Source organism: Balaenoptera musculus, chromosome 9 (genome assembly GCF_009873245.2).
Source record: "Balaenoptera musculus isolate JJ_BM4_2016_0621 chromosome 9, mBalMus1.pri.v3, whole genome shotgun sequence".
Lineage (NCBI taxonomy): Eukaryota > Metazoa > Chordata > Mammalia > Artiodactyla > Balaenopteridae > Balaenoptera > Balaenoptera musculus.
Window position 1 is genome coordinate 6,168,935 of NC_045793.1, and position 24,020 is coordinate 6,192,954.

The 24,020-nt window shown below is 57.3% G+C and overlaps 2 protein-coding genes across 2 annotated transcripts; both read left to right on the plus strand.

The window, feature by feature from the left end:
- Positions 1–1,448: 1,448 nt before the first annotated feature.
- On the plus strand, positions 1,449–6,076 carry LOC118901159 (histone H2B type 2-E1). The gene is made up of 3 exons (XM_036864250.1): positions 1,449–1,498; positions 3,684–3,858; positions 5,840–6,076. The coding sequence occupies exons 1-3, from the start codon at positions 1,449–1,451 to the stop codon at positions 6,074–6,076; spliced, it is 462 nt and encodes a 153-aa protein (XP_036720145.1).
- A 1,995-nt stretch (positions 6,077–8,071) lies between these two features.
- On the plus strand, positions 8,072–22,175 carry IQCA1L (IQ motif containing with AAA domain 1 like). Its single transcript, XM_036864251.1, has 19 exons — positions 8,072–8,082; positions 8,711–9,056; positions 9,969–10,088; positions 10,386–10,571; positions 12,662–12,733; positions 14,154–14,359; positions 15,141–15,225; positions 15,697–15,816; positions 16,547–16,622; positions 17,018–17,124; positions 17,852–17,935; positions 18,029–18,087; positions 18,699–18,781; positions 18,937–19,044; positions 19,710–19,909; positions 20,363–20,449; positions 20,721–20,898; positions 21,266–21,504; positions 22,071–22,175. The coding sequence occupies exons 1-19, from the start codon at positions 8,072–8,074 to the stop codon at positions 22,173–22,175; spliced, it is 2,472 nt and encodes an 823-aa protein (XP_036720146.1).
- Positions 22,176–24,020: the final 1,845 nt, after the last annotated feature.

Here is a 24,020-nt window from a genome sequence, read left to right on the forward strand (position 1 = left end):
TCCAGGCCCTTCTCCCACTCCTGGCTGCAGTGCCAGCATTTGCTTTCCCTCGGCACGAGCTGGGGCAGGAGTCGGCGGGCTGGGTGCAGCCTGAGGGCTAGCCCACAGGCACTGGAAGAACTCTCTTCCCTCTGATCTGAAATCGTGCCTTTTCAGGGACTTCCCTGGCGGGCCAGTGGTTAGGACTCTGCACTTCCACTGCAGCGGGCACGGGTTCGATCCTAGGTTGGGGAACTGAGATCCTGCATGCCGTGCGGTGCAGCCAAAAAAAAAAAAAGGTGAAATTGTGCCTTTTCTTAGGCCAGTGGCTCACAAACATTAACATGCATCAGAATCACCTGTAAGTCTCGTTCAATCACAGATTGCTGGGTGTTGCCTCAGAGTTTCTGGTTCAATAGGTCTGGGGTGAGACCAAGAATTAACAATGCTAAGAAGTTCCCAAGTGATGCTGTGCTGCTGGTCTGGGGGCCACACTTTGAGAACTGCTCTCCTGGAGCATGTTTTTCAGAGTGGTCTGAGGCTTTGCTGCTGCTACCTGTACAACACTTGGGACGTTGGTTAAAAACGCAGATTCCTGGGCTTCAGGCCTATTGATTTCAGTTGGTGGGATGGGCGAGATGCAGAAATGGTCAGGAGTCTGCATTTTCACACTGATGTTTGTGAACTACTGTTCCTGGTGGGATACAGGAAGTTTTATCATTTTATCTGTCCACAACCTTAATTTTCATTAGCGCTATATCTGTTTTATTTCCAAACCAGGACTTTGCATAGCCTGTCTGAGTTTTAATAGCACTTCCAGCCTTTGTGCCACCAGGCTTCTAGCCTTACCGTTGTGGATTCATCACTCCATCTCTGAAACCTCAGCAGCCATCCCTGTGGGGAAACTTACACAGCCATGATTTTTCAGTGCCCATCATAGAACATCTAAGAGTATGTAAAACAGGCAAAAAAAAGTCCCAGGGCTTCCCAGGTGGCGCAGTGGTTGAGAATCTGCCTGCTAATGCAGGGGACATGGGTTCGAGCCCTGGTCTGGGAAGATCCCACATGCCACGGAGCAACTAGGCCCGTGAGCCACAACTACTGAGCCTGCGCGTCTGGAGCCTGTGCTCCACAACAAGAGAGGCCACGATAGTGAGAAGCCTGTGCACCGCGATGAAGAGTGGTCCCCACTTGCCACAACTAGAGAAAGCCCTCGCACAGAAACGAAGACCCAACACAGCCATAAAAAAAAAAAAAAAAAAAAAAAAAAGTCCCAGATGGTGTCTAAATCCCCAAAGAGCTCTCGATCTAATGGGAAAGCCAATAAGACAGAAAGGGCATAAATCAGATGTTAAATTGTGACTTAGTAGGATACACAGAAGGCTGTAAAAGGGAAGGAAGTTTCTCGTGAGTAGCTGCCCAGAAAGGTGGGATTGGTGCTCTAACTTGAAAGGTGAGTAGGATCTCAGATGGCCGTGGAGTCCAAGAGCTGCCCCGGGCAGAGGGAACAGAGTAGCAGGTGAGGAGCTGCAGCTGAGTCCGAGATTCGCGAGGCTGGAGTAAGGGACTAGGACTCCCACTCCGCCCTCTGACCCCAAGGGGCCTGGCTTGGCTGCTTTGTGCCTCAGGTGGGGCCCAGACAAAAATGGCTTGTCAGTCTGTCCTGAGTATCCAGAGACTTGGTTAGGAGGATAATGGGAACAGATGAGAGCTGCTACTTTGGCCAAGGGAGGGTCTGGGTGTGTTAAGAAACCCTGTTGAAGTCTGTTGGGGTCTCCAGGGATGGGAGGGCTTCAGAACCAGAGGAACAGACATAATAGGCTAGTCAGCTTGTCCAGAAAAAAAGGCAGTCTCAAGATTTTTTAAGAATGCTTAAGGGCTTACCTGGTGGCGCAGTGGTTAAGAATCCGCCTGCCAATGCAGGGGACACGGGTTTGAGCCCTGGTCCTGTAAGATCCCACAAGCTGCGGAGCAACTAAGCCTGTGCGCCACAACTACTGAGCCTGCGCTCTAGAGCCTGAGAGCCACAACTACTGAGCCCGTGAGCCACAACTCCTGAAGCCTGCACGCCTAGAGCCCGTGCTCCGCAACAAGAGAAGCCACTGCAATGAAAAGCCCGTGCACCGCAACGAAGAGTAGCCCCCGCTCGCCGCAACTAGAGAAAGCCCGTGCACAACAGTGAAGACCCAACGGAGCCAAAATAAATAAACTAATTAATTATATAAAAATTTATATATTTAAAAAAAGAACGCTTAAAAATCCCACAAAATACATATTTCTACAAACACCTAAAATTAGGGCCTTATTTTAGATTAAAAACTGCCCTCCTGGTCCTCCAAACCCTAGGCTGTAGCTGGATGTTGGGAACTGGGAAAAGGGGGGCTTGGTGAGCTGGCGATTGCTCAGGCCCACCTTCTCCCACGACAGGTGATGCTCGTCTTCACTCCCTCCCCACCTCTTGATTGGGAAAACCCTCTTCCCCACAGCCTGGACTTGTCACCTTGCTCCTGGTTTCTTTTTTCTTTTTTTTTTTAATAAATTTATTTATTTATTTATTTATTTATTTATTTATTTATTTATTTATTTTTGGCTGTGTTGGGTCTCGTTTCTGTGCGAGGGCTTTCTCTAGTTGTGGCAAGCGGGGGCCACTCTTCATCGCGGTGCGCGGGCCTCTCACTGTCGTGGCCTCTCTTGTTGCGGAGCACAGGCTCCAGACGCGCAGGCTCGGTAGTTGTGGCTCACGGGCCTAGTTGCTCCGCGGCATGTGGGATCTTCCCAGACCAGGGCTCGAACCCGTGTCCCCTGCACCGGCAGGCAGATTCTCAACCACTGCGCCACCAGGGAAGCCCCAGCTCCTGGTTTCTTTAATCACAGTGTTCAAGAACGTGAAATACTCACGCATAGGTGCCAAGTGAGACAACTTTCTCCATGCAACAGTGCCTTTTTCCTCCCTTTGCAACTAACTTCCACAGGGACCCCATGACACCTGCTCTCACGGGGAGTGCCCCGTGTTTCTTGCTCCGCTTCCTGCAGCCCTCCCGCCCGGACTCCCTCCCTGTCAGGCCCTCCCAGCTGTGGTCCCTGCCGCCTCCACCTAGCCAGGGCTCGGGTCTTCTGCCTTCAGCCCAAGCCTCCCTGTAACCACGCGCATTGATTTCTTTCTTCCGTTCCTCCCAACTAAAATCTCCTTTCTCCCCAGTTGAATTGTACCCATCCCACCAGACCAGCTTCACATCCTCGCTTATTCCCTGAAGGCTTCTCTGGCCGCTGTAGTCCTGAGTTTTCTCTGAGCTCTCCGTTCCACACGCTTTAGCCCTTTCACTCTTCCCTGATTGCTGCGCGTGAACCAGTCTTGTCTCTCCAGCTGTACTGTAGGGCCCTGGGGGGTGGGGGGGCGCGGTGCGCTGGGCTCCTCCTGAGGCTCCCCAGCACTGAGCCCCCAGCTCCGGGTGCTGCCGGAGTGCAGGGCGTGAACCCTGACGGTGAGTAATACAATGGGAGGTGATAGTGTGGGGAAGGGGGCTGGCGGGGGGCTTCTTGCTCAGAGATGGGAAATCCCTGGGGGAGAGGAGGGGGCAATTAGGCTCTTTCTGGATTAACCCAGAGCCCCAGAGCGCCTTCTGGGTAGGGTTGGGCCAGGCCCCTCCCCCGCTCCCAGGTGCTGGCCCCCAGCCCCACCTGGCGGGCAGCTGACTTCTTAAAAGTCCACGCGAGGCGCGGGAGGAGACCACCGGGAGGAGCGGGAAGATGAGCGCTGAGCATGGACAGCCGCAGCAGCCTGCGGGCCGGAGGGGCCGGAGTTCTGGAGACAAGAAGTCCAAAAAGCGTGGCCGGCGCAAAGAAACCTACTCGATGTATATCTACAAGGTGCTGAAGCAGGTGAGAGCGGGGAGGTAGCGAGCGCGTGAAGAGTGCTGGCAAAAGAGCCGGCAAAGGGCACTGGATGGAGAGCCCGGGGCGCAGTTTACTTGCGGCACCGAGGCCCCCGAGCCCCTCTGGAGGGGGTGGGCACTTAATCTCCGAGGTCCCCGCAACCGCTCAGTGTCTGTCGTGACCTGTGATGTGCAGGAGGCAGTTCAAACATGCTGCCACCACAGTCCCGAGGCTTACAAGGCCTCTGGACAGACCAGATTATTAAGTGGAACGTTAGGTGGGACATAGTTAAAGGAAGACCACAAAAAAGTGCCGGGCTGAAGGTGACCAGGTGCCAAACATAGGCTGGCACAACGAGAAGTACTAGTTAGTAGTGGCTAGAGTGAGGATACTAGTTACTGGTGGCTAGAGTGTGGGGCGGTGCGTGTGAACTACAGCCTTGGGGAAGCCTTCCAGACGGGCGGCACTCAGTCTTCCGGGGGCCAAGGGGTTGGTCTACCTTACAGTTAAGGAACCCCAGATACATAAAGGCTCAGTGGGGTGACTGAGTCCCATGACCTGACAGCAGCGGACGTCTGGTCCCCCTGGCTCTGGGGGTTTAGGGGTGGGTTAGTCCCACCCCTAACCCACACGTGTGCTCTGCTTCTCCCAGCGCACCTGTGAGAGGCACCTACTCCTGGGACTCTCGCCCTGGCAGGCATCTGGGGGCCCTCATGTACCCAACCAGTGTGTCTAGAGGATCCCGGGCAACCTGGCCTCAAACACTCAGCCCTGCTCAGCAGAGCCGGGGCCGGGAGGAGGGAGGGGTGGCTGGGCTGCCTGCCCTCAGCCTCCCCAACCTGCCTGAGCCTCACCCCTTGTTAGATGAGACCGCAGACTGGAGCCTGTCGCCGGTCTGAATCCCCGGGTCTCTGGAATGCTCTCGTGGGGTGGGCCCGGCACCCATGTGGATCGGCCAAAGGGCAGCAGCAGAGAAGACGCCAGTGTCCTGAAGAAAGCGGGGGTGGGAGCGGGTATCAGTGAGCCCGGCAGCTTAGCCTAACTTTTCAGCTCAGAGCTCCTGCCGGGCGGGTTGGAGCGGGGCTGGGCTGCCGCGTGCGTCCCCCGTGCGGTGGGGTGAGCCGCTGTCCCTCCTCTGCAACCCTGAGGGGGACAGGATATGAAGACAACACGCAGGGGTCAGGCTGAACCCACGCGGTACAGGCTCAGGTTTCCGGCTGTCACGTCCGGGGCACCAGAGGCGGTGGGCAGAGCGGGGGCTGGGCGAGGAGCCCGGGCTTAGTTCCGTGACCACCACCGGCTTGACGTGCCTCATCAGGCAGTCGCTTACCTCTCATTTACAGAGAAGCAAAAATCCGCCTGGTCACATTTTAGGACTGTTATGAGGTCCCTACCATTTGCTTTACTAGAGGTCACCCAGTTCAAAAACTTCTGTGACAGAAGAGGAAACAGGCCCGGAGGAAAGTGCCATAGTGCGGCGACTCATGGGACAGCCACAGAAGCCAGGTCTCCTCACTGCCAGTCTGGTGCTGAGACTGTGTCCTATGAGTGTCCTCTCTGGAAAATAATGTGGTCACGATTTACCAAGTTATGTGCACAAGCCCTCTAGGAACTTCTAGGAATAACCTTCACTGTGCTCATACAACTGTTCAAAGACAGATTTATTATAACACAATGTAATAGCAAAACAAAACCCCTAAATGTCCATTAAGAGAGGAATGTATAATCTAAACTACGATTCGTCCATACTATAGAACACTCTGCAAATGCATTAAATGAAAAAAGAGAGGTAGCATTGCTTATCTCTTGCAGTTGGGAGAAATTTTTTTTTTTTAACTTGGATATAGTAGTAAAAAAATAAATCCCTATTTCCATGTCTCTCGGCCTCTGGAAAGAGGCTGGTAAGGGGGACTTGCAGCCCCCAGCTTGGGGCTGGGGCTTGGGGCAGAGTCCCCGTGTTAATCGACTGGTCCTGCCGCTTCTCCAGGTGCACCCCGACATCGGCATTTCCTCCAAGGCCATGAGCATCATGAACTCGTTCGTGAACGATGTGTTTGAGCGGCTGGCCGGCGAGGCCGCCCGGCTGGCCCAGTACTCGGGCCGAACCACACTGACGTCCCGGGAAATCCAGACAGCCGTGCGCCTGCTGCTTCCAGGGGAGCTGGCCAAGCACGCTGTGTCCGAGGGCACCAAGGCCGTCACCAAGTACACCAGCTCCAAGTGACCTGGGGCCCAACCTTAATAAAGGGTGAACTGCTCCCTCGTGCTGTGGTGATTTGAAAAAGGGATAGGTGAAGGCAAGGTGTGATGGGGGGCAAGGGTGTCATCACTTTTTTGGCTCCCAAGGTGGAAGAACGCTTATTCAGACCTTTAAAAACTGCTTTCTGGGTGGGCCTCGTGAGGGACATGTGAGTGTACATGTAAATGTACAACGTTCTCATTCTTGGTGAGATGAAGTCCGACTTGGTCTGGATTAGAATCCTGGGTCTACTGCTAGCTGTTTCCATCATGCCCTCGCTGGGCCTGAAACTCCATGCGTGTTACTCTTGCAGGCCATGGTTTTGTGATGCCGTTTCCGACACACCATCATTTTTGTCCTGTGCCAGGCACAGGGGCTACACAGGTCTATTCTTCAAGACACAAAAATGAAAGGCCCAAACCAGCTTCTAAATAACCGATTGGGATCTCTAAGATGTTTTTATTTCCCCCTGACGCTTTCTTCCCCTTAACTTCAGAACAAATTGGTGAGAATGTTTTTGAGACTCCTAACTTTTCTTTCCCAGTTTTATTTTGAAAAATCTCAAATCCATAGAAAAAAATTGCAGAAATGTACAATGACCACATGTATGTCCTGCACCTAGATTCACCACTTAACGTGTGGCCACATTTGCCTCTTCTTTCTCATTCAGCCTCTGAGGCGGTGGGGTGAAGGGGTGGGGTTTAGTGAACAGCCCCAAATCCCTTACGTTCCCTTTGTAATTTCAGCTGCTTGTACTGAAAAGCCTCACTGTAATGATGGCTGAAGTGTGGCCCTACATACTTCACACGTGTTTCTTCCTATGTCAAGCCTACCACGGAGATGCCGAGGGATGAGAACTAATTATCCACACTTTGGTCCCACGGCCAGAAAGGGGCAGGCTCGGGAGACGTGGCCCAGGAACCTCGGGTCTTCCCCACTCCCGCTGTGTTTCACACCTGGCTACTCAAGGTGTGATTCAGAGGCCAGCAGTATCTGTGACACCGGGGACCTTGTTAGAAATGCAGGATCTTGGCCCCAGCTCAGAGCGCAGAATCGGAACCTGCATTTCGACAAGATCCTCAGGTAATTCACTCGCAGGCGCATCACGCCTGAGAATTCCTCTCTGGATGCTCTGAGCTGCTGCCTCTCTCCTCCCACTGTCCTTTGCCCCATGCCTTATGTATAAGTGACTTATTCACAAGTCCCTACTGGACGCTGAGCTAAAAGCTCACCCCAGCTGACCAGGGCCAGTCTGCTGCTGTGTTCCGTATTTTCCAAAGAGCGTTCTCATGAGCCGGGGGCAGTGATGGGGAAACCCACAGAGGGCTCAAAATGAGCCCCAAACACCACTGAGTCCCACCCACTGCTCTTAATGTCGTTCTTTACGAGGGTATAGCTTACTCGAACCGAGTGAACTACCGTCAGACCCCAGGGAAACAGGCGCGCTTGTGCTCACTTTTAAGGGGGGAGAGTGGGGAATTCCCTGGCGGGCCAGTGGTTAGGACTCTGCGCTTTCACGGCGGCCGTGTGCCCGGTACAGTCACATACGAGAGTAAGGAGGCTGGATCTGCATTAAGGAATACAGGGTCTCCAGCTGAGAGGTACAGTTGGAGTAATGCCTTTAGGACTGCTGTCCACCCAGAGCCTCCCAGTTTACAGGGTGACCTCAAATGAAGCCCAATCTTTCATTTGACGCTCACAAGGGAGGTAGCCACAGCGGACCCGCACTCTGCCCTGGCCAAGTCTTGCTAACAAGGGAGCCGGTGCCCCCAAGCATGCTGCCTCCAGGACGTCCTCTAAGTGTCCCCCGGTCTTGTACCTGCAGCCCCCTCCCCTCGCAACCTTAGAACTTTGGGACAATGGGACAGAACTCTTAAAACTGGGCTATTCTGGCTTTGCGGGGTGGAGTCCGGGTGGAACCCCAGAAGTTTTTTGGATTCCAGGACCAGCTCACAAGGGGCAGTGTGAAGAGTGAGCCCCATGTCTGAGGAGTGAGTGAAGTGATGGGCGAGCAAAGAACAAAGTGCCTCCCTAGCTCTCAGGCTGGGGCTACTGGGCGGGGAGAAGGCCTGGTGGGGAGAGGGACCCCTGTGTGGGCCAGTCCCGGCTGGGCCCCAGACGTTCACACAGCGACCCTGCCCGCCCCTGCCTGTGGTCAGGCTTCCCTTGGACTATTAATTCCGGAACCAGGGCTCTGCTCTGGGGAAAGGACCCTTCCCTACCCTCATCCCTCACCCCCCCTTCCCGAGCCCACCACCCTAGACCATTGCAGCATCCCTGGGCTGCCCCTTCACCCGGAGGGCACCAGCTGCGGACTCCGACGGGCCTCTTCCTTAGCAGGAGCCCCTAAGGGCCGTGCCCATTCTCCATCCTCCTGGCTTATCCATCAGGAGACTCCCTTCCCCAGGGACCCCAGTCCCTCACTTTCTCTAAGCCTCAGGGGGTGCTCCCTGTAACCACCCTCTCACCCCGCCGAGGGCCCCTCACTTCACTGAACGCCACCCCGGGACCGTGCGTAACCTTAACGTCACACCTTCTGGAGCCTCGAGTTCACAGCCCTCAGGAGCCTCTGTGGAGCCCACCTCCCCTACCAGCCGGGCCCCCTCCCCTGGGGCTCAGAGCATCCCTTGCTGGTTACCTCCTCTCCAGAGCTTTCCAGCGCCTCTGGGACTCCTCCCACCTCATCTTGCAAGAGCTGCTGGACCAAGAGCAGCCCCTGCTGGAACCCGTGCCCCACCGGGAGCGGCAGTCCTTCCGGTACAGGCTCTCCTCGCTCTACCTGTACTACCTGGGGCTGCTGCGCCGGTTCGACACCCTCCATGACCAGACGGTGCAGCCGCAGAAGCGGCGGCTGCTGGACGGCGTGGCGGGCCGCGTGCTGGAGCTCAAAGACGATCTGGTTCGCGTGGACCTGTGCGAGACCCCCTGCCTGGACCAAGTGCTGCAGGACTTAAAGCTCAGCCCGGTGGGCCGGCTGCGGCGAGGACCATGCCCGCGCCGGCTGGGGGCGGGGACACGGAGGGGAGGGCTAGCCTTGACCTCCCACTCTTTGTGGAAGCAAGCCACGTCCCAGACAGCTGGGGGTGGGGGTGGCCTTGACCTCCTGCGGACACCCCTGGCGTTGGGACATCTGCAAGGGAAGGAGGGCAGGGCAGATCTGAGGATGGGGTATGGGAAGTGCATGTAAGTAGTTGGGGGGTAGCCGGAGAGTCAGGCTGGAGGCTCTGCCGGGCTGGGAGGACCCATGAACGCAGCTGCAGGGGATTGGTGAAGAGAGTCCCCTAGAGGCTTGTTCCTCAAAGCGTGGTCGGCGGACCAGCAGCACCTAGGAGCTTGTGAGAAAGCCAGAACCTCTGGCTGCACCCCAAACCCACTACAGCATTCTGCACCTGCGTTTTCACAAGACCCCCAGGTGATGTGTGTGCGCCAGCAAGTTCCAGAGCACAGAGCTTCTGCGCTGGCCTCCCGTCTGCCCCAAGGTCACGGTCTCCAAGTTTCCCCAACTAGCTGCATCAGACTCAGCTGCAGACTTGAAAAAACAAACATTCTCCAGGCCCTGCCATTCTGCTGTGGTCAGGGCCTAGGAGCCTGCATTTTAAGAGATTCCCAGTTGATTCAGATGCACAGGCAGGATTGGGACCACTGCCCGTTACCGACCGTGATCCTACAGAACTCAACTCTGGCCACGTGGTGGGGGTGAGGGAAGAGAGGGATGACTCTTGGGGGGATCTGCCCATAGCCTGGACATTTCCCACCCCAGAGCTCTAGGATGGAAGAAAACAGCCCCAGTGTCTGTGTGTACAGCTGAAAATGGTAAGGGATTGGCCAGATGCTCTGGATTTTTATTCCCATCTCCCTTCCGCATGTTGCCCCAAAGGCAGACCTGGAGGTTCCAATTCCCAAATACTTCCAGCTGGAGCGGTCCAGCGTCCTGAGGGAGCGAGGGCATATGCTGGCAGACCTCCTGTCCAGACTAGAGCCAGTGTTCTCTGAGGAGGTAAGTCAGGGAGACACCCCCAGGAACAGAGCTGCCACCCTTCAGGACACAGAGGCCCTGCCCTGCCCTTTACCCACCTCCGAGAGCTCTCTGGGTAATCCCTGGCCCCTCATGGCTGCTCTTATGCTGCTTGTAACCTTCCAACACCAAGGTAGAGGTAGAGGGACAGGACTTGTGCACCTAGATGCTCTGGGAAAACCATACCCCCAGGATGTCTTTTGGGGGCTGGTCTCCCAGCTGCCCACCTGGATGTAAGCCCTCCCTCATTTCCTCCTCCTTTGCCCCTGCTCTGGCCAGAGCTTTCCAGTATTACCTCGGACGGAGGCCGTAATCCTACTGCAAAGGGCCGAGCGGGCCAGGCAAGGCAGGCTTCGAGCCACCTTCATGCGAGAGATTCGGAAAGAGGAGGAGCGAGATCAAAAGATTCGGGAGGAAGGGCAGCCCAGGTTCAGTCAGGACAAAGCAGCGATCATCATACAGAAGGTAACCCCCCGCCGCCCCCAACCCCACCCTCCCCGCACCCAGGAGGAAGGTCAGGGTAGAGTCGCCTCCTCCAGGAAGCCTGCCTGGCTCAGCAATTGATGACAGAAATGCAGGTGGATTCTGTTGCCCCACGACTAGATATTAAGCTAGAGACCTTCATCAGTCAATAAACATGTATATTATTTGTTTATTATTTATTCTACATCTCTATCCCCAAAAGGACTTGAAGTGGGATACCATAAAAGCCCCCAAAACAGAAAGACCATTAAAATTAGGGGAGAAAGGGAATTCCCTGGCAGTCCGGTGGTTAGGACTCCACGCTCTCACTGTCGAAGGCCCAGGTTCGATCCCTGGTCAGGGAACTAAAATTCCACAGGCTGCACCGTGGCCAAAAAAATTAAAAAATAATAATAATACAAAAATAAAAATTAAAAAATTAGGGGAGAAAGATCCATAATACAGCAGCAGAACAGAGTAGACGATCATTCCAAAAACTTTTAAGACTGTTAAAAATGAGTCACTAAAATGTATCCTGAGCCTCCTGAGGCAAAAGGAAACATGATGAACGAAATCAAGAACGGATGAGGTTCCCCGTGTCTTTGGGGTCTGTGCCACCTGGGGTCACCCTTTACGTTAATCACACCCCATCCCACCTGACTACAGAAAACCCAGCTCTGTCTCTAGATTTCCCCGTGCCTTCTTACTGTCCTGGCGGGCGTGACTCTCCTATGTCACCTGGCAGCCCTGCCGTCTGCCCTGGCGCGGGGGCGTGGCCCCTCGAGCATCCCCCCAAGGTGCTGCTAAGCCGGCTCACTCTGGGTGGTAGTGGTTACCAGCTTGACGAGATTGGAGGCTGCCTAGAAAACTCCAGGGCAGAAAGGGCCCAGGACTGCTGACCTAGGGCTGCTGGATCTTTCTCTCTGAAATCAATCTCCTCTCCCATCTTCTCTCTCAAGTCCCAGTAACTGAGAAGCATCTGTTTCCTAGTCCAAAACAGGAAACCTAGAACTCTTTCCCCCCAAAATGCAAAAGCAAACCAACCAACTAACAAACAACAGCCCTGAGAACACACATCCTCTCCAAATGAGGTAGATTTTTAGGTTATAAATCAGTATGCAGAGAACCCCAGCCTGAGTCCCCTGCATCTGGGTGACTGTACCCAGGTCCGGCTGCCCCACGGATGAGCAGGGGGTCCTCGCCCTCAGGAAGCGCTAAAGCAAGCCTTTGGAGAAGGAAGGTCAGCCCCAAAGCTAGAGCTTCCCTTCCCCCTGAGAGCCAAAGCAAGTCTCTTGTCCCTTTTGTCAGACATCAAGGGTATGGAAACACTGCGTTCCAGGCCCCGGGCTCCCCGCTACACTCGTCAGAGGCCCTTAGTTATCGGGGGCCTTTCCTGTGCTAGTCACAGGAGCAGGAAGACGAAGCGGGACAGGGGCCTGGACGCAGAGCCTGCTCACCGAGACGCTGTCTCAGTGACACTACCGGGGTGAGGCCATGCTCCCCTCTGCCCAGCGCCCACCCTTCACCCCATGGCACTGGGGTGTCCACGGGTCCGAGAGTGGCCGGCAGCCTGGGAGAGGAGCATTGGGTGAGGAGTCAGGAAACCTGGCCCTGGTCTCGGCTCTGCACCGAACGGCCCTTGGACTTGGGAGAGGCCATGTCCCGGCTCTGGCCTCAGTTTCCTTGTGTCCAAGATGTAGGGGAGCTGCACAGTTCCTACAGCACCCACGTCTATGTGCCTGGGTGGAATCAAGCATTTATTCCAAATGCTGGGGGGATTCTGAGAAGTGAGATTAGCGAGGGCTTCTCGGCGAAGCTGGTACTTGAACTCTGATTTGTGCTTCAAAAGATACAGCAGGTTAGAGGGTGGAGATGAGAAGGAGGGAATTCCGGGGAAGGGGGTGCTGAGGGAACAAAGCCTTGGAGCTGGACACCTTGGGTGCAGACGGGCCCCACCCCGCTCTGGGCTATCCCTGCTCAGTGGGGCAGTTGCCAGTGAGCTGTCCTCTGGAGGTGCCCTCCCCAGAGCTCTGCTGCCCACATCTCTGCAGAAATGCAGTATGGGGAGTGTCTGGGTCCATGTATCCCCCCAGGTGTGGAAAGGTTACCAGCAGAGGAAACGCACTCAGCAGGACCGGCGGACGGAGATGGAGTTCATCGGCATGGTGAGTGCCCCCGCCGGCCCTGTACAGCCCCTCCCTGCCCACACCACCCTCCACTCAGGACTGGGGTGGGCATGAGCGGAGGGGAGCCAGGCTGGGGCCAGTGTCCCTGGTTGAGGGATGCTTCAGGGTTTGGTTGAGGGAGAACCACGAAGCCACTGCCAGGCCACATCCCTTTCCGCCCCTCCCTCTCTAGAGCCCTTTGGAAGGAACTCACACGTGGGGCGGCGTGAGGGATGGTAGCCCAGAGCATCTGGACCCCTGGTCCATGCCCCCAGCTGGCAGGAGAGGCTGCAGTGGGTGGGTCCCGCAGAGGGAGGCGGCCGCAAAGCCAGTGGGAGCCCCGCCAAGGCTCTTGCAGCCTCTGGGAGAAGCACGGGAGGCCGAGTTGGGATGAGGACGCACCTCTTTCACACCAGAGTGGGTTCTTTTGGGCCACAGGCTCCCCACTTGCTCTGGGGGCCCCCCAGACTCGCTTCTCCTCTGCTCTGCAGGCAGGATGGCTAAGTCTGAACAAGGTGACGGGAGCGTGAATGCGCGTGCCGGGGAGTGTGGGCGGTAGGGGGGTGCGTGTCCAGGCAGGGTGGACAGACCCCGCTCCCTGAACCTCGTCTGTCCTCTGCTCTGTGATGGTCTGCCCCCAGCTGGTCTCTGCTGACTTAGGAGAGCAAGGCCATGATAGGTGTGAGAGCCCTGATGCCTGAGAGGGGGCTTGGCCATGGGCAGAGCCTGCAGAAGCCCGGCGGATAAAGGCTGATGGGGAGGGGAGTGGGCTGGGGGGGCAGAGGAATCGGAGACAAGGGCTGGGATGGCTACTCCAAGGAGGGCGGGCGGCGGCTTAGAAGGAGGGGGGGCCCGGGTGGCAGCTGCGTGGGAGTGGAGGTCCGAGCTCGTTGGGGGGCCGGAGAGCTAGACCCCCTGGAGGCCAGAGCAGGCAGAGGGAGGCCGGGCTCGGGCCTTGGTGGGGCGAGGGCAGGGGGCCATGGCATGGCGGTGGGTGAGGAATGAGCCCGGCCGCCCGGGCCCATCAACAGTGTGAGCTCAGCGTTTTCAGTAATTGTCTCTGCGCAGAGTGATATTTAAAATACATTTGGGAGCCAATGAGGCGGGAAAGTGGCTGCGAGAGCGGCTGCCGGGTGGGGGGGTGGGGAGCTGGGGGGGTGGTGCCCGGAGGCTCACAGGGGAGGGTGTGCTGGGGGGAGCGGGCAGGGGGGCCGGCCCGGATGCATCTAGCAAACTCATTATCAGAGTAATTTACGCAGACGAGTTTCAGGCTCCAAACACAATTTCTCCTGCTGCCGGCATGCCCGCTGTTCCGTGTGGGTGTGTAAGCGAGGCCTCGCCTGTGCGGGGCTGTGTGCCGGGGGCCGGGCCTCCCCACTCCCACCCCTGAGCCCCTCTGTCTCCCCGTCCACGTCCCCAGCTCCCCTCGTCCAGCCAGGCGGAGCACTCGGCCGTCATGTCCCAGGCCAGCCTCGGGGAGGATGTCCGGAGGCTCCTCCAGACGGAGAAGGGGGAGGCGTTCCAGTCGGCCATGGTGAAGACCCACGATGCCCTCAGGGAGATGGAGGGGCCCGACATGAGAGAGAAAATGAAGGAGCAAATCCGACAGTGGTTTATCGAGTGCCGGTCAGTGTCCCCAGCCTCAGCTGACCCAGCCCTGAACCCTTCTTTCCCTCCTCACCCCAGTGTTTAGCCCCACTTCTGTTTTGTCCTTTGGTCCAGATTGGATTCTCTTCTCCATCCCCCCCACGCCCTAATACGCTGCTGACACACTTGGTTTAAACCTGGGGCCCCCAGTCTACAGGAACGGCTCCACACATGACTTCCCATTCCCCAGATGGCAGAGAAAATGCCAGAATAAGATGGGAAAAGCATCCAGGGACGCCCCCTGACTAGTCTCCCCTCTCTATTCTGTAACTATCCACTCCTTCCCTCTCTCCCTCTATCTCCCTGGTCCTTCATCTTTCTCCATCCTTCCCTCTATCCATCTATCCATTCATCCACCCACCCTTTCTGCCACCCATCTATCTAACCATTCATCAACCCATTTATCCTTCTGTTCCTCCACCCATCCGTCCACCCATCCATCCATCCATCCATCCATCTGTCCATCCATCCATCCATCCACCCATCCATCCATCCATCCATCCATCCAGCCATCCATCCATCCAACCATCCATCCATCCATCCATCCATCCAACCATCCATCCATCCATCCATCCATCCAACCATCCATCCATCCATCCATCCATCCAACCATCCATCCATCCATCCATCCATCCATCCATCCATCCATCCATCCAACCATCCATCCATCCATCCATCCATCCATCCATCCATCCATCCACCCATCCAACTATCCACCCATCCATCCATCTGTCTCTCCAACCATTTTATGTTCATTTAGTGCCCTTACTGGCCGATTCCCTGATTATCCAGATGAGTCTTTAGGTGGATCCTACCTGATCTTTGCAGACAAGACTCCAGAACAGGTACAGTGGAGCTGGGGATAGAAGACTTTCTATGGTAGGTGGAATCTGAGGTTACAGAGAGTGCTGCGCGTAAGCTGAGGGTGGCAGGGGGAGAGGCCGCCCTCAGTAGAGGCAGACGTGGTGGGGGAGATGTACGTAGCCAGTGTGATTGCATGGGGAGGAGGGGATACCCAGAAGAAGCTGGAGAAGGCACCCTTAGCCAGCGAGAGGAAACATGTCTGGTGAGAGCACCGTGGCTCCAGCCGCCCCCCCCATGGGCTGGGAGAGCAGCAGCTCTGAGCAGAGGACTCCCTCAGTCGCACCCCTTTCTTCCTGGACCCCAGTCAAGTGTCTGGACTCTCAGTGCCTGGATCTCACCAGTGATGCTGGCCTTTGGAGTCCTGGGTCCGCCCCTAGCTCAGGCCCTTGGTTCTCATGCCCCTATCAAATCCTTGTGGTCTCCTCTGAAACATCGTCCCTTGTTTGTCACAGGTGAAAATGGAACTGGAGGCGCAGGTCCAGGAGAGCAAAAAAAAGGACCAGAAGAAAAGTAAGGGAAAAGAAAAGGAGAAAAAGGAGAAGAAAAGGAAGGGAGACATGACCAGGAAGGGGGTAAGGCATTGCCTGGACTCATGGACCAAGTGGGCAGGGACAGAATCTCAGAGAATTCCCAGGGGAAGGCTGGTCTTGGGAGAATCAGGGCCAGAGTTTGTGATGCGTAGAGGTGAGGGGATCAAAGCCGAAGGATGGGGGACTTCCCTGGCAGTCCAGTGGTTAAGACTTCACCTTCCAATTCAGGGGGTGCGGGGTCAATCCCTGGTCGGGGAGCTAAGATCCCACATGCCTCGGGGCCAAAAAACCCAAAACATAAAACAGAAGCAATATTGTACAAACCCAATAAAGACTTTACAGATGGTCCACATCAAAAGAAATCTTTAGGGCTCCCCTGGTGGCACAGTGGTTAAGAATCCGCCTGCCAATGCAGGGGACACAGGTTCGAGCCCTGGTCCGGGAAGATCCCACATGTCGTGGAGCAACTAAGCCCATGTGCCACAACTACTGAGCCTGTGCTCTAGAGCCCGCGAGCCACAACTACAGAAGCCCACACTCCACAACTACTGAAGCCCGCGCACCTAGAGTCCGTGCTCCACAACAAGAGAAGCCACCTCAATGAGAAGCCCGCACACCGCAGACGAAGAGTAGCCCCCGCTCGCCGCAACTAGAGAAAGCCCGCGCAGCAATGAAGACCCAACACAGCCAAAACTCATAAACAAAAATAAATTAATTTAAAAAAAAAATCTTTAAAAAAAAAAAAAAAAGCTGAAGGATGTTTCTGTTCTAGGAAGCAGATACGATGCTGAGATTGCTGCCCTCCAAATCCATCCCTGTGATTAATGCCGGACACGAGGAGTACACAAGTGAGAGAGGAGGGGCTGGGGAAGAGTGACCAGGCCTGTGGGGTCTTGGGGTGACCTTGGTCCTGGGGAGAGTGGACCTGTGCCATGTGATCATGAGGTGGCAGTGTCGGAGTGTGGGTGTGGAGACTGAGGGGAGAAGGCCAAAGGGGAGAGGGGTGTGAGGTGTGATTCCCCGGGTCGGGGGCATTATGTGTTTGGGTCTGAATCCTGCGGCCACAGGCCTTGGGATCAGGCCTTGGTCTGTGGTCTGGGTGGAAGTGTCAGGCAGCTTGGTGAGGAGAGGTGGACCAGCGTGTGTGTGCGCACGTGTGAGATTATTTGTGCATGTGTGTGTGAGTGCGTGTGTGCACCTGGAACCCTGACCCTCCGTTGCACTCCAACCTCTCCACGGTCAGATCTGTGGAAGAACCGGTTTGATAGCCTACATCCCAATCAGAGTTTTGACTCCGAGATCCTCCAGGTGGAGAAGAGGAAGGAAGTGGAGCAAGAGATCCGGATACAGGTGAGCGTCCCTGCGGGCCTCCAGCCGCTTCAGGCTCCGCCCCCTCTGTCCTCAAACACCACCACCCGCCTCCTGCCCGCCATCCGCTGCAGCACCCTCTATGCGCTGCCTGCCCTGCGCAGTCCGGGCTCCGTCTGGCCCATCTCGGTCCCCATCCTCCTCTGCCTCTCCTTGGTCACCCTTTCTCCTTGGGGTGTGGATGCAACCCTGATGTGAGGGAATGGGAGGGGCTCTGAGCCCGGGGTCACACCCACCAACCTCCCCACCAACACTTAAAGGGCTCCCTGAGACATGCCAGCCCTGTGCCGCGCACCTTGGAAGCATTCACTCACACGATCTTTCCAACAACGCGTGAGGCAGGCCCCATGCTTTTCCTGACATTATATATGAGAAAGCTGAGGCTGAGAGGTCATGAAATTGCTCAAGGTTACACAGACTTTAAAGAGTGGGTCTGGGGCTTGAACTGAAAGCTGACCGACTCCGTCCTGGGGGCTTCTGCCCACACTGATGCCAGTTGAGAGCAAGGCTCAAGCGTGAGCAGGATGTAGATGAGAGTTGGGATGCAGGGGCTGAGGGTCCCAAAAGAACGACCCCCCTGCGCCGCTGCCTTCACTGGGCTTGTCTGGCTCTTCCCTGAGGCGCCCCTCCACCCCGACTCAGTCCTCACCCTCCCACCTGTCCTCCCCAACCCCTGGTCGTCCCATCACACCCCCTGCTGTCCCCCCAGGTAGATGAGCTGATGCATCAGGAGCTGAAGAACCTGCGGCTGGCCGTGGACAAGGAGGAGGGGAGACCTTCGAAGCCTCCGAAGGCAAGATGAGGGGCCAGGGCTGGGACAAGGAAGGGCACATGCCAGGGAGGCAAGGAATAGAAGACAATTGCCTCTGTGTTTGCTTTCAACCAGAAAAAGATGGGCAAGAAACCTGAGAAGAGGAAGAAAGAAAAAGATCTGACCCCAGACAGGTAGCAGACCCTGCACTTCACCAAGGGTGGTGGAGCGAGCCCTGGCCCAGGACAGATCTGACTTCTGGTCCTGGTTCTGTTGCTGTGTGACCTGGGGAAAGTCACTTAACCTCTCTGATTCCCTGTCCTCATTAACCAAGTACCTACCCTACCAAACTCACGGGATAGCTGTGAAGATAAAATAGAAGCACAAGAAAGTGCTTTGAAAGTGATGATGCAGAACTTACCAGAGGTCACTTTCTACTCACTTCTCTGGTGATGCAAGCCCATTGGTGCTGGCTGCTTTAATGGCCATCCCTCCCAGGAGCATGTACATCTTAAATGTGGTTTCTAGGAAGAGGGCCATGTGTCACCCACACTGGGTTTTTAGAGGGAGGGTCTCAGAGGGCTCTGGTCCTTCTCCACCCCGCTCAACCCCCAGAGCACCCACCTGGGGGCAAACTGCCTTCTGGGCCAGTGGGCCGGTGTCGGGCCTTTGGATGCTGGCTGACGACAGGACTTTGGACAGGAGGGCTCCCTAGCCCCTCTCCCCATGCCTACAGCACCGCCCCAGCCCATCTCTGTGTCCCTTTCCCTTTTCCTCGGGGCCCCCCCGCGCCATCCTCTGCCAGGTCTGTGGACTCCCTGTTTGAAGAGCTCATCATCTTTGGCCTTCTAAAGAAGTGCGAGACAGTGGCTTTGAAAGACTATGTTGGTGAGACCCCTCCCCAGCGCTTGCTCCCGAGGTTAAGGCATGGTGCCTCTGGCCATGGCCTTCCCCGCAGCCGACTGCCACCTCCCCAGTGACCCTTCTCCTCGCGTGCCCTGCCCCAGTGGGTGCCACTCACCAGCGGGCCACCTGTCCCTCAGGTGACTGCCTCTGTCTTGGATCAACTCTGAATTTGGCAAACAAGCTGCCTATGCCTTCCCTGTTTGATACACGACAGAACGTGGCCTTGTATGGGGTTCTGCGGCTTGGTGAGAGGCCCTGGGGAGAGGCAAGAGCCAGTGCCGGGCAGGGGGCTCTCGGGGAGCCTGGGTGCAGGGTAGGGTGGCCGAGGCAGGCGTGTCCAGCCTGGGCTTCCTAATCCCAGTGCCATGAACTCATGTCGGACCCCCCCTGCCTTGCCCGGGCCCCGCTGGAGGTCACACCCTGACTGGGCTGTCCCGGAAGTCATGTGGGCCCTCGACCTGCTGAGGAGTCACTTTCCAGCCCCTCGCTCAATCCCAAGTGACGTCCCATAGTCGGTCCCATTCCCCGAAGACCAGCCCCCCACCCCCTATAAACGCCAGAGGCCGGATCTTTCTGAAGTGGTTTGTCACGTGCCCTTTAATTCCATCCCTTCAAAATCCAGGAGTGGAAACAGATGGTACAGGAAGCAGAAGGGACATTGGGAGGAGGTGGAGGGCTTTCTCCTGACACCGCGTGTAGCTCTTGGAATCATGATTGCTGCACCGTTGGACTTCCTCCAGGGCGCCCCCCACAGAGGGCATGCCCGGGGCATTGCCCAGACCCTAGGCGAAAGCAGTGCTGCCAGGGCCAGGACCTCGTCCTGCCCAGCCTGGGGCCTTTGGCCTCACCTGACACGTCTCTACCCCTGACCCCCTGCCGGGCCCCTGCCGGCCCCTGTTTTCTCTCTCAGGCTCCCCAGACATACACTCCACGGCCCCCCTCATCCGCTCCATCCTCCTGGTGGGCCCCTCCGGCAGGGGGAAGAAGATGCTGGTCAAGGCCATGTGCACGGAAACCGGTGCCAACCTTTTCGACCTGTCACCTGGCAACCTGCAGGGCAAATATCCCTGCAAGACCGGGGTGCAGATGTTGGTGCATATCGTCTTTAAGGTCTGGGTCCCCGATGGCATTTCTAGTTCTCAGACTGTGACAACAGAGCAGGGTGGGCTCAGGAGGTCACCCAGCTGCCGGGCTGGTGTAGTTTCAGGAGCTGGTGAGGTCTCCCTACCAATCCCTGCTGGGGGCTCATGGATTCCTGAAGCCCCAGGGATGGGGGAGGTGAGGGGATGTGGGGAGAAGAGTAGTTTCTTCTCATGGCAGAGATGAGGCTGCACACGTAGCCCCCGCCCCCACCAGCCCGGCGAGGGCAGGGACTCTGCGGTGATGGAGTGATGGGTGTACAGGGGGCTGAGAGGTGCGGTTCGCAGGATGTGGGAAGCGAGGCTGGAGCTCCGAGGTCCGCCATTGCCCGAGGCTGGCCCTGACCCTGGGTTGGACCAGATGGGGAGGTGACCCTTCCCCAGGGACAGCTAATGTCAGGTTTCTCTTCTCTGACCTGTCCAGGTGGCTCGGTACCTACAGCCCTCTGTGATCTGGATTGGGGATGCGGAGAAGAATTTCTATAAGCGAGTCCCAAAAGAAGACAAGGAGGTGAGTGAGTGAGCCTGGGCAGAGCCCGTGGGCAGGACAGGCGAGTGTGGGCTTGTTCACGTCACTCCAAACCTCACCCGCCGTGAGGCCTTGGACAAGTCCCCTGTCCTCCTGCTGCCTTATTTCCTTATCCTTAAAGCAGGACTGACAGCCCCTCCCATCTGCCCCCCCAGGGTCCATGTGAGACAGAGCGTGGGCACGTGCTCTGTGAATTAGAAGCCCGTATAATGTCACTGTGTCCCCACCCACCTCCCCTCCTTCCCCAGAGCAGATGGACCCCAAGCGAATAAAGAAGGCCCTCACCAAGGCCCTGCGACTGCTGAATCCTGGAGACCGCGTGAGGCTGATGGGGACCACTGACCGGCCGCAGGCGGCTGAGATGAAGGGGCTGTGCCGCACCTACGAGTGGGTCCTCCTCCTGCCGCGGCCCGATTACGCTTCTCGCTATGGTGAGGCCCTGGGGCCTGGGGACAGGCCAGAGAAGCGGTCGAGGGACCACCCCTGCCAAAGCTCCCCGCTTCTTCCCATCCCCACTGCTCTGAGTCCTCACCTCCACAGCCAGGTGTTCTGGAAGTGTCACTAGACAAGCAGCCCAGCGGTCTGGGTCCTGGCCTGGTTCTGTAGACACGGGCAGGCCACTTAAGTCCTTGGAGTCTCACTTTCCCAGGTTAAGTGGGGAGGCTGATCCTTACCTTCCTGGGAGGAGAGGCGCGGTTGGACGTAGGGCCGCCCTCCAGAAGCACAAACTCTTTCCAGATACAGACAGAAGCGCCCACTGCCTCTCCCTGCCCCGTGTCCTCCCCCCCACACCCACAGTGCTCTGGAAGCATATGATAGAGGCCCAGGGGGTCCAGGTGACCCAGAGCCTGGACGTCAGTGCCCTGGCCAAGGTGTCCGATAGCTACACACCTGGCCGCACTCGCCAGGCCATCCAAGCAGTGCTGACGGAACGGCGGCTCCTGCAATTGTCCAAGCGGCCCCCGGTGGCCTCAGAGTTCCTGGGGCACCTGGCGAAGCTGGACCCAGTGTACAGGGAGGAGGAGGAGTCCCTGAAGGTGGGGCTTTGGGTGGGGGTGGGGGGGGGGGGAGGCGGGGAGGAGGGCTGAGGGCCGGCACCAGTTAGGGAGTCGGTCCTCTGAAGCCCCAGGCCCACAGCCCACTTTGGACCCCTCCCTCCGCTCCCCGTGGAGCTCAGCTGGGAAGGGAAGAAGAATCAAGAGAAGGACATGTGGGCAGGGCCGTCTCACCTGGTTTCCTCGACTTGGGGGTGGGGGTGGGGTCTGAGAGGGGCACCTGCGTATTGGGAGCCCTTGGTTGGTTCCTGCACCAGCAGCTACTCACGTCCCCCACCTCTGTATCCGTTCCCACCCCCAGGGATGGCCGTGGAAGCACAGGAGCGAGGGCTGCAGGGCAGGGGAGGAGGGCTCGCCCCTGACAATGGCTGGCACGGTGGCCTAGAGTATTTGGGGAAGAGCAAGGGAAACCACGACTCTAGCAGGACACGAGGACCCCAGAGGAGAGCTGAGGACACAGATCCGTCAAGAGGGAAGGGCAGGCCCAGGAAGCAGAGCCGAGGGTCAGAGCCAGTGCACTTACCTTTCCTCCTCTGCCTCCAAACCAGGACTGGAACTTCAAGACCCCGCTGGGCAAGAAGAGGATGAAACTTATCAAGGACCAAGACGCCACCGAGGGAGCCAGGCTGGCAAAGGAGAAGAAAAGGAAGTGATGCTGGGGCCGGGGTGCCTGAGATTAGCGATGGGACAGGGTGGGACCCCACAGGCGAAGGGGCCAGGGGCAGAGGTATAAACGGCCGGACGGCGCGGGCACCTGCTCTCTTTGTCCATCTCCGTGCTTCCCGCCCCTGGCTCCGTGCCCCTGCCCGCGCCCAGCCTCCGCCTCGCAACCCCCCTCTCCCGACCTCCCATCCAGACCCCACCTGGGTCTTCACCTCCTGTCATTCTCCTGTCCTGTCTCCCCAGCTCTCTTCCTCTCGAGGTATTTCAGGGAGAAAAACAAGAAAAGAAAGAGAAAGGGAAAGAGGAGAGAGGGGAGAGAGAAGGTCTATAGTAAGTATGGAAAAAGAAAAAAGCCAGAGTCTGGGGGCCAGCGGACCCTGGTTCTAGCCCCACTTGGCACGAACCTCCTGTGGTCTCGCACGGTACTTTCCTGTCTCTGGGCCTCAGTTTCCTTGCCTGCAGAGTGAGGAGAGGTTGGGTCAGCTACTCTACAAGGTCCCTTCTACTCTAGGGTTTGGTTATTTCTACAAGAGCATCTGGGAAGTCGGGGATGTGAGGGCTCTTGGGCAGCGGTTGGGTGGGGTGAGGTGGAGAGAGAAGGTTCTAGGGAAAAAGGCTGTAGGGAAAGGCAGGTGTTTGTGGCCAGAGCAAGGGCTGCGGGTAGATCCAGTGCCTTCTCTGCGAATGCCCCACCGCTTTCCTCTGGACACCACCCCTCCCCCACCCACCTGCCCAAGCTCTGCACTGCTTGCTCTGACCCGTGGGGGGCTGCAGGGGTCACAGCCTCCTGCCCCTGGTAGAAGTCCACCCGCGGGCTCCCCTTGTTGTGGGAGCTGGAGTCGGGGAACTCGGGGAGCAGGGGACAACCATGCCACCGAGGGCTGGGAGCCCCAGGGTTCGCTCCGAAGAAGCCAGGTAAGGAGTGTGTGAATAGAGGTCAAAGCGTGTTCTACGTGTCATGAGAGCCAGGTGAGGGGAGACCGCTGGGTTGGTGCAAGAAGGCCCTGTGCTGGGCAGTGGTCCCCAGCGGCTGGGTTTTGAATGTCCTTTCTCCCCTTTCCCCTTTTCATCTCCCCAAGTGGAAGTAGTCTCATCATCTTAAGGTGCCCGAATGGGCAGAGCCACTTCCTCCTTCTCACTCTCCAGGTAGCGATGCCATGGGAGACCCTGGGGTCACCCAGGGAGATGGGGGGTCAGCACCGAGGTGGGCTGCCTGTAGGCCAAGCCCTCTTTCCCCTGCACAGAAGCCCATCTTCCAGAGAACCCCTGGAGGGGATCCCTCACAGAGTGGGGTGTTCTCTGCCACTGGTCCCGGCTGTCCCCCTCCCTTGCATTTGGAAGTGGGAAGGTGCGGGGCTAATTGGTGACATTTGGGAAGGCAGGAGAAATGATCAGGTACCCAGGCGCCCTCCCTCTGGGATCAGAGCCCCGGCCGCTGGAGGCCAGCGTGGTGAAGCACAGGATAGATGAGAACGAGGGAGAAAAGGGCAGCTTGAAAGCCCCATCCCCCATCCCCACCCCCACCCCTGCAACAAGGTGTCACACCTTGGCTGAAGCCCTCCCCGCCTCTGGGCTCCGTTTTCCTTTACCCCTGAAATTGTGGACTGGACACCAGGTCCGGGTGGTCCCTTCAACCCTGCTGCATGCAGGTCCGGGTGGTCCCTTCAACCCTGCTGCATGCAGCTCTGGGGTGAAGCTTAAGGTTGGAGGGTTCCACCCTAATTCGCAGCCCCGGCCTGAGGCCTCCTTCCCTGCGGCTGGCGGCTAGGATGTCCAGGCTATTCAAGGGCTATTTATGGCGTGGCCTCTGTGTGCTCCCTGTCTGCCCCACACCG

Coding starts and splice junctions, on each gene's coding strand:
- LOC118901159 (XM_036864250.1), top strand. CDS start 1,449: ATGGCCGTGGAGTCCAAGAGCTGCCCCGGGCAGAGGGAACAGAGTAGC. Junction 1,499..3,683: donor CAGAGGGAACAGAGTAGCAG/GTGAGGAGCTGC, acceptor ACTTCTTAAAAG/TCCACGCGAGGCGCGGGAGG. Junction 3,859..5,839: donor TCTACAAGGTGCTGAAGCAG/GTGAGAGCGGGG, acceptor CCGCTTCTCCAG/GTGCACCCCGACATCGGCAT.
- IQCA1L (XM_036864251.1), top strand. Junction 9,057..9,968: donor AGGACTTAAAGCTCAGCCCG/GTGGGCCGGCTG, acceptor GTTGCCCCAAAG/GCAGACCTGGAGGTTCCAAT. Junction 18,782..18,936: donor GGCTTTGAAAGACTATGTTG/GTGAGACCCCTC, acceptor CCTGTCCCTCAG/GTGACTGCCTCTGTCTTGGA.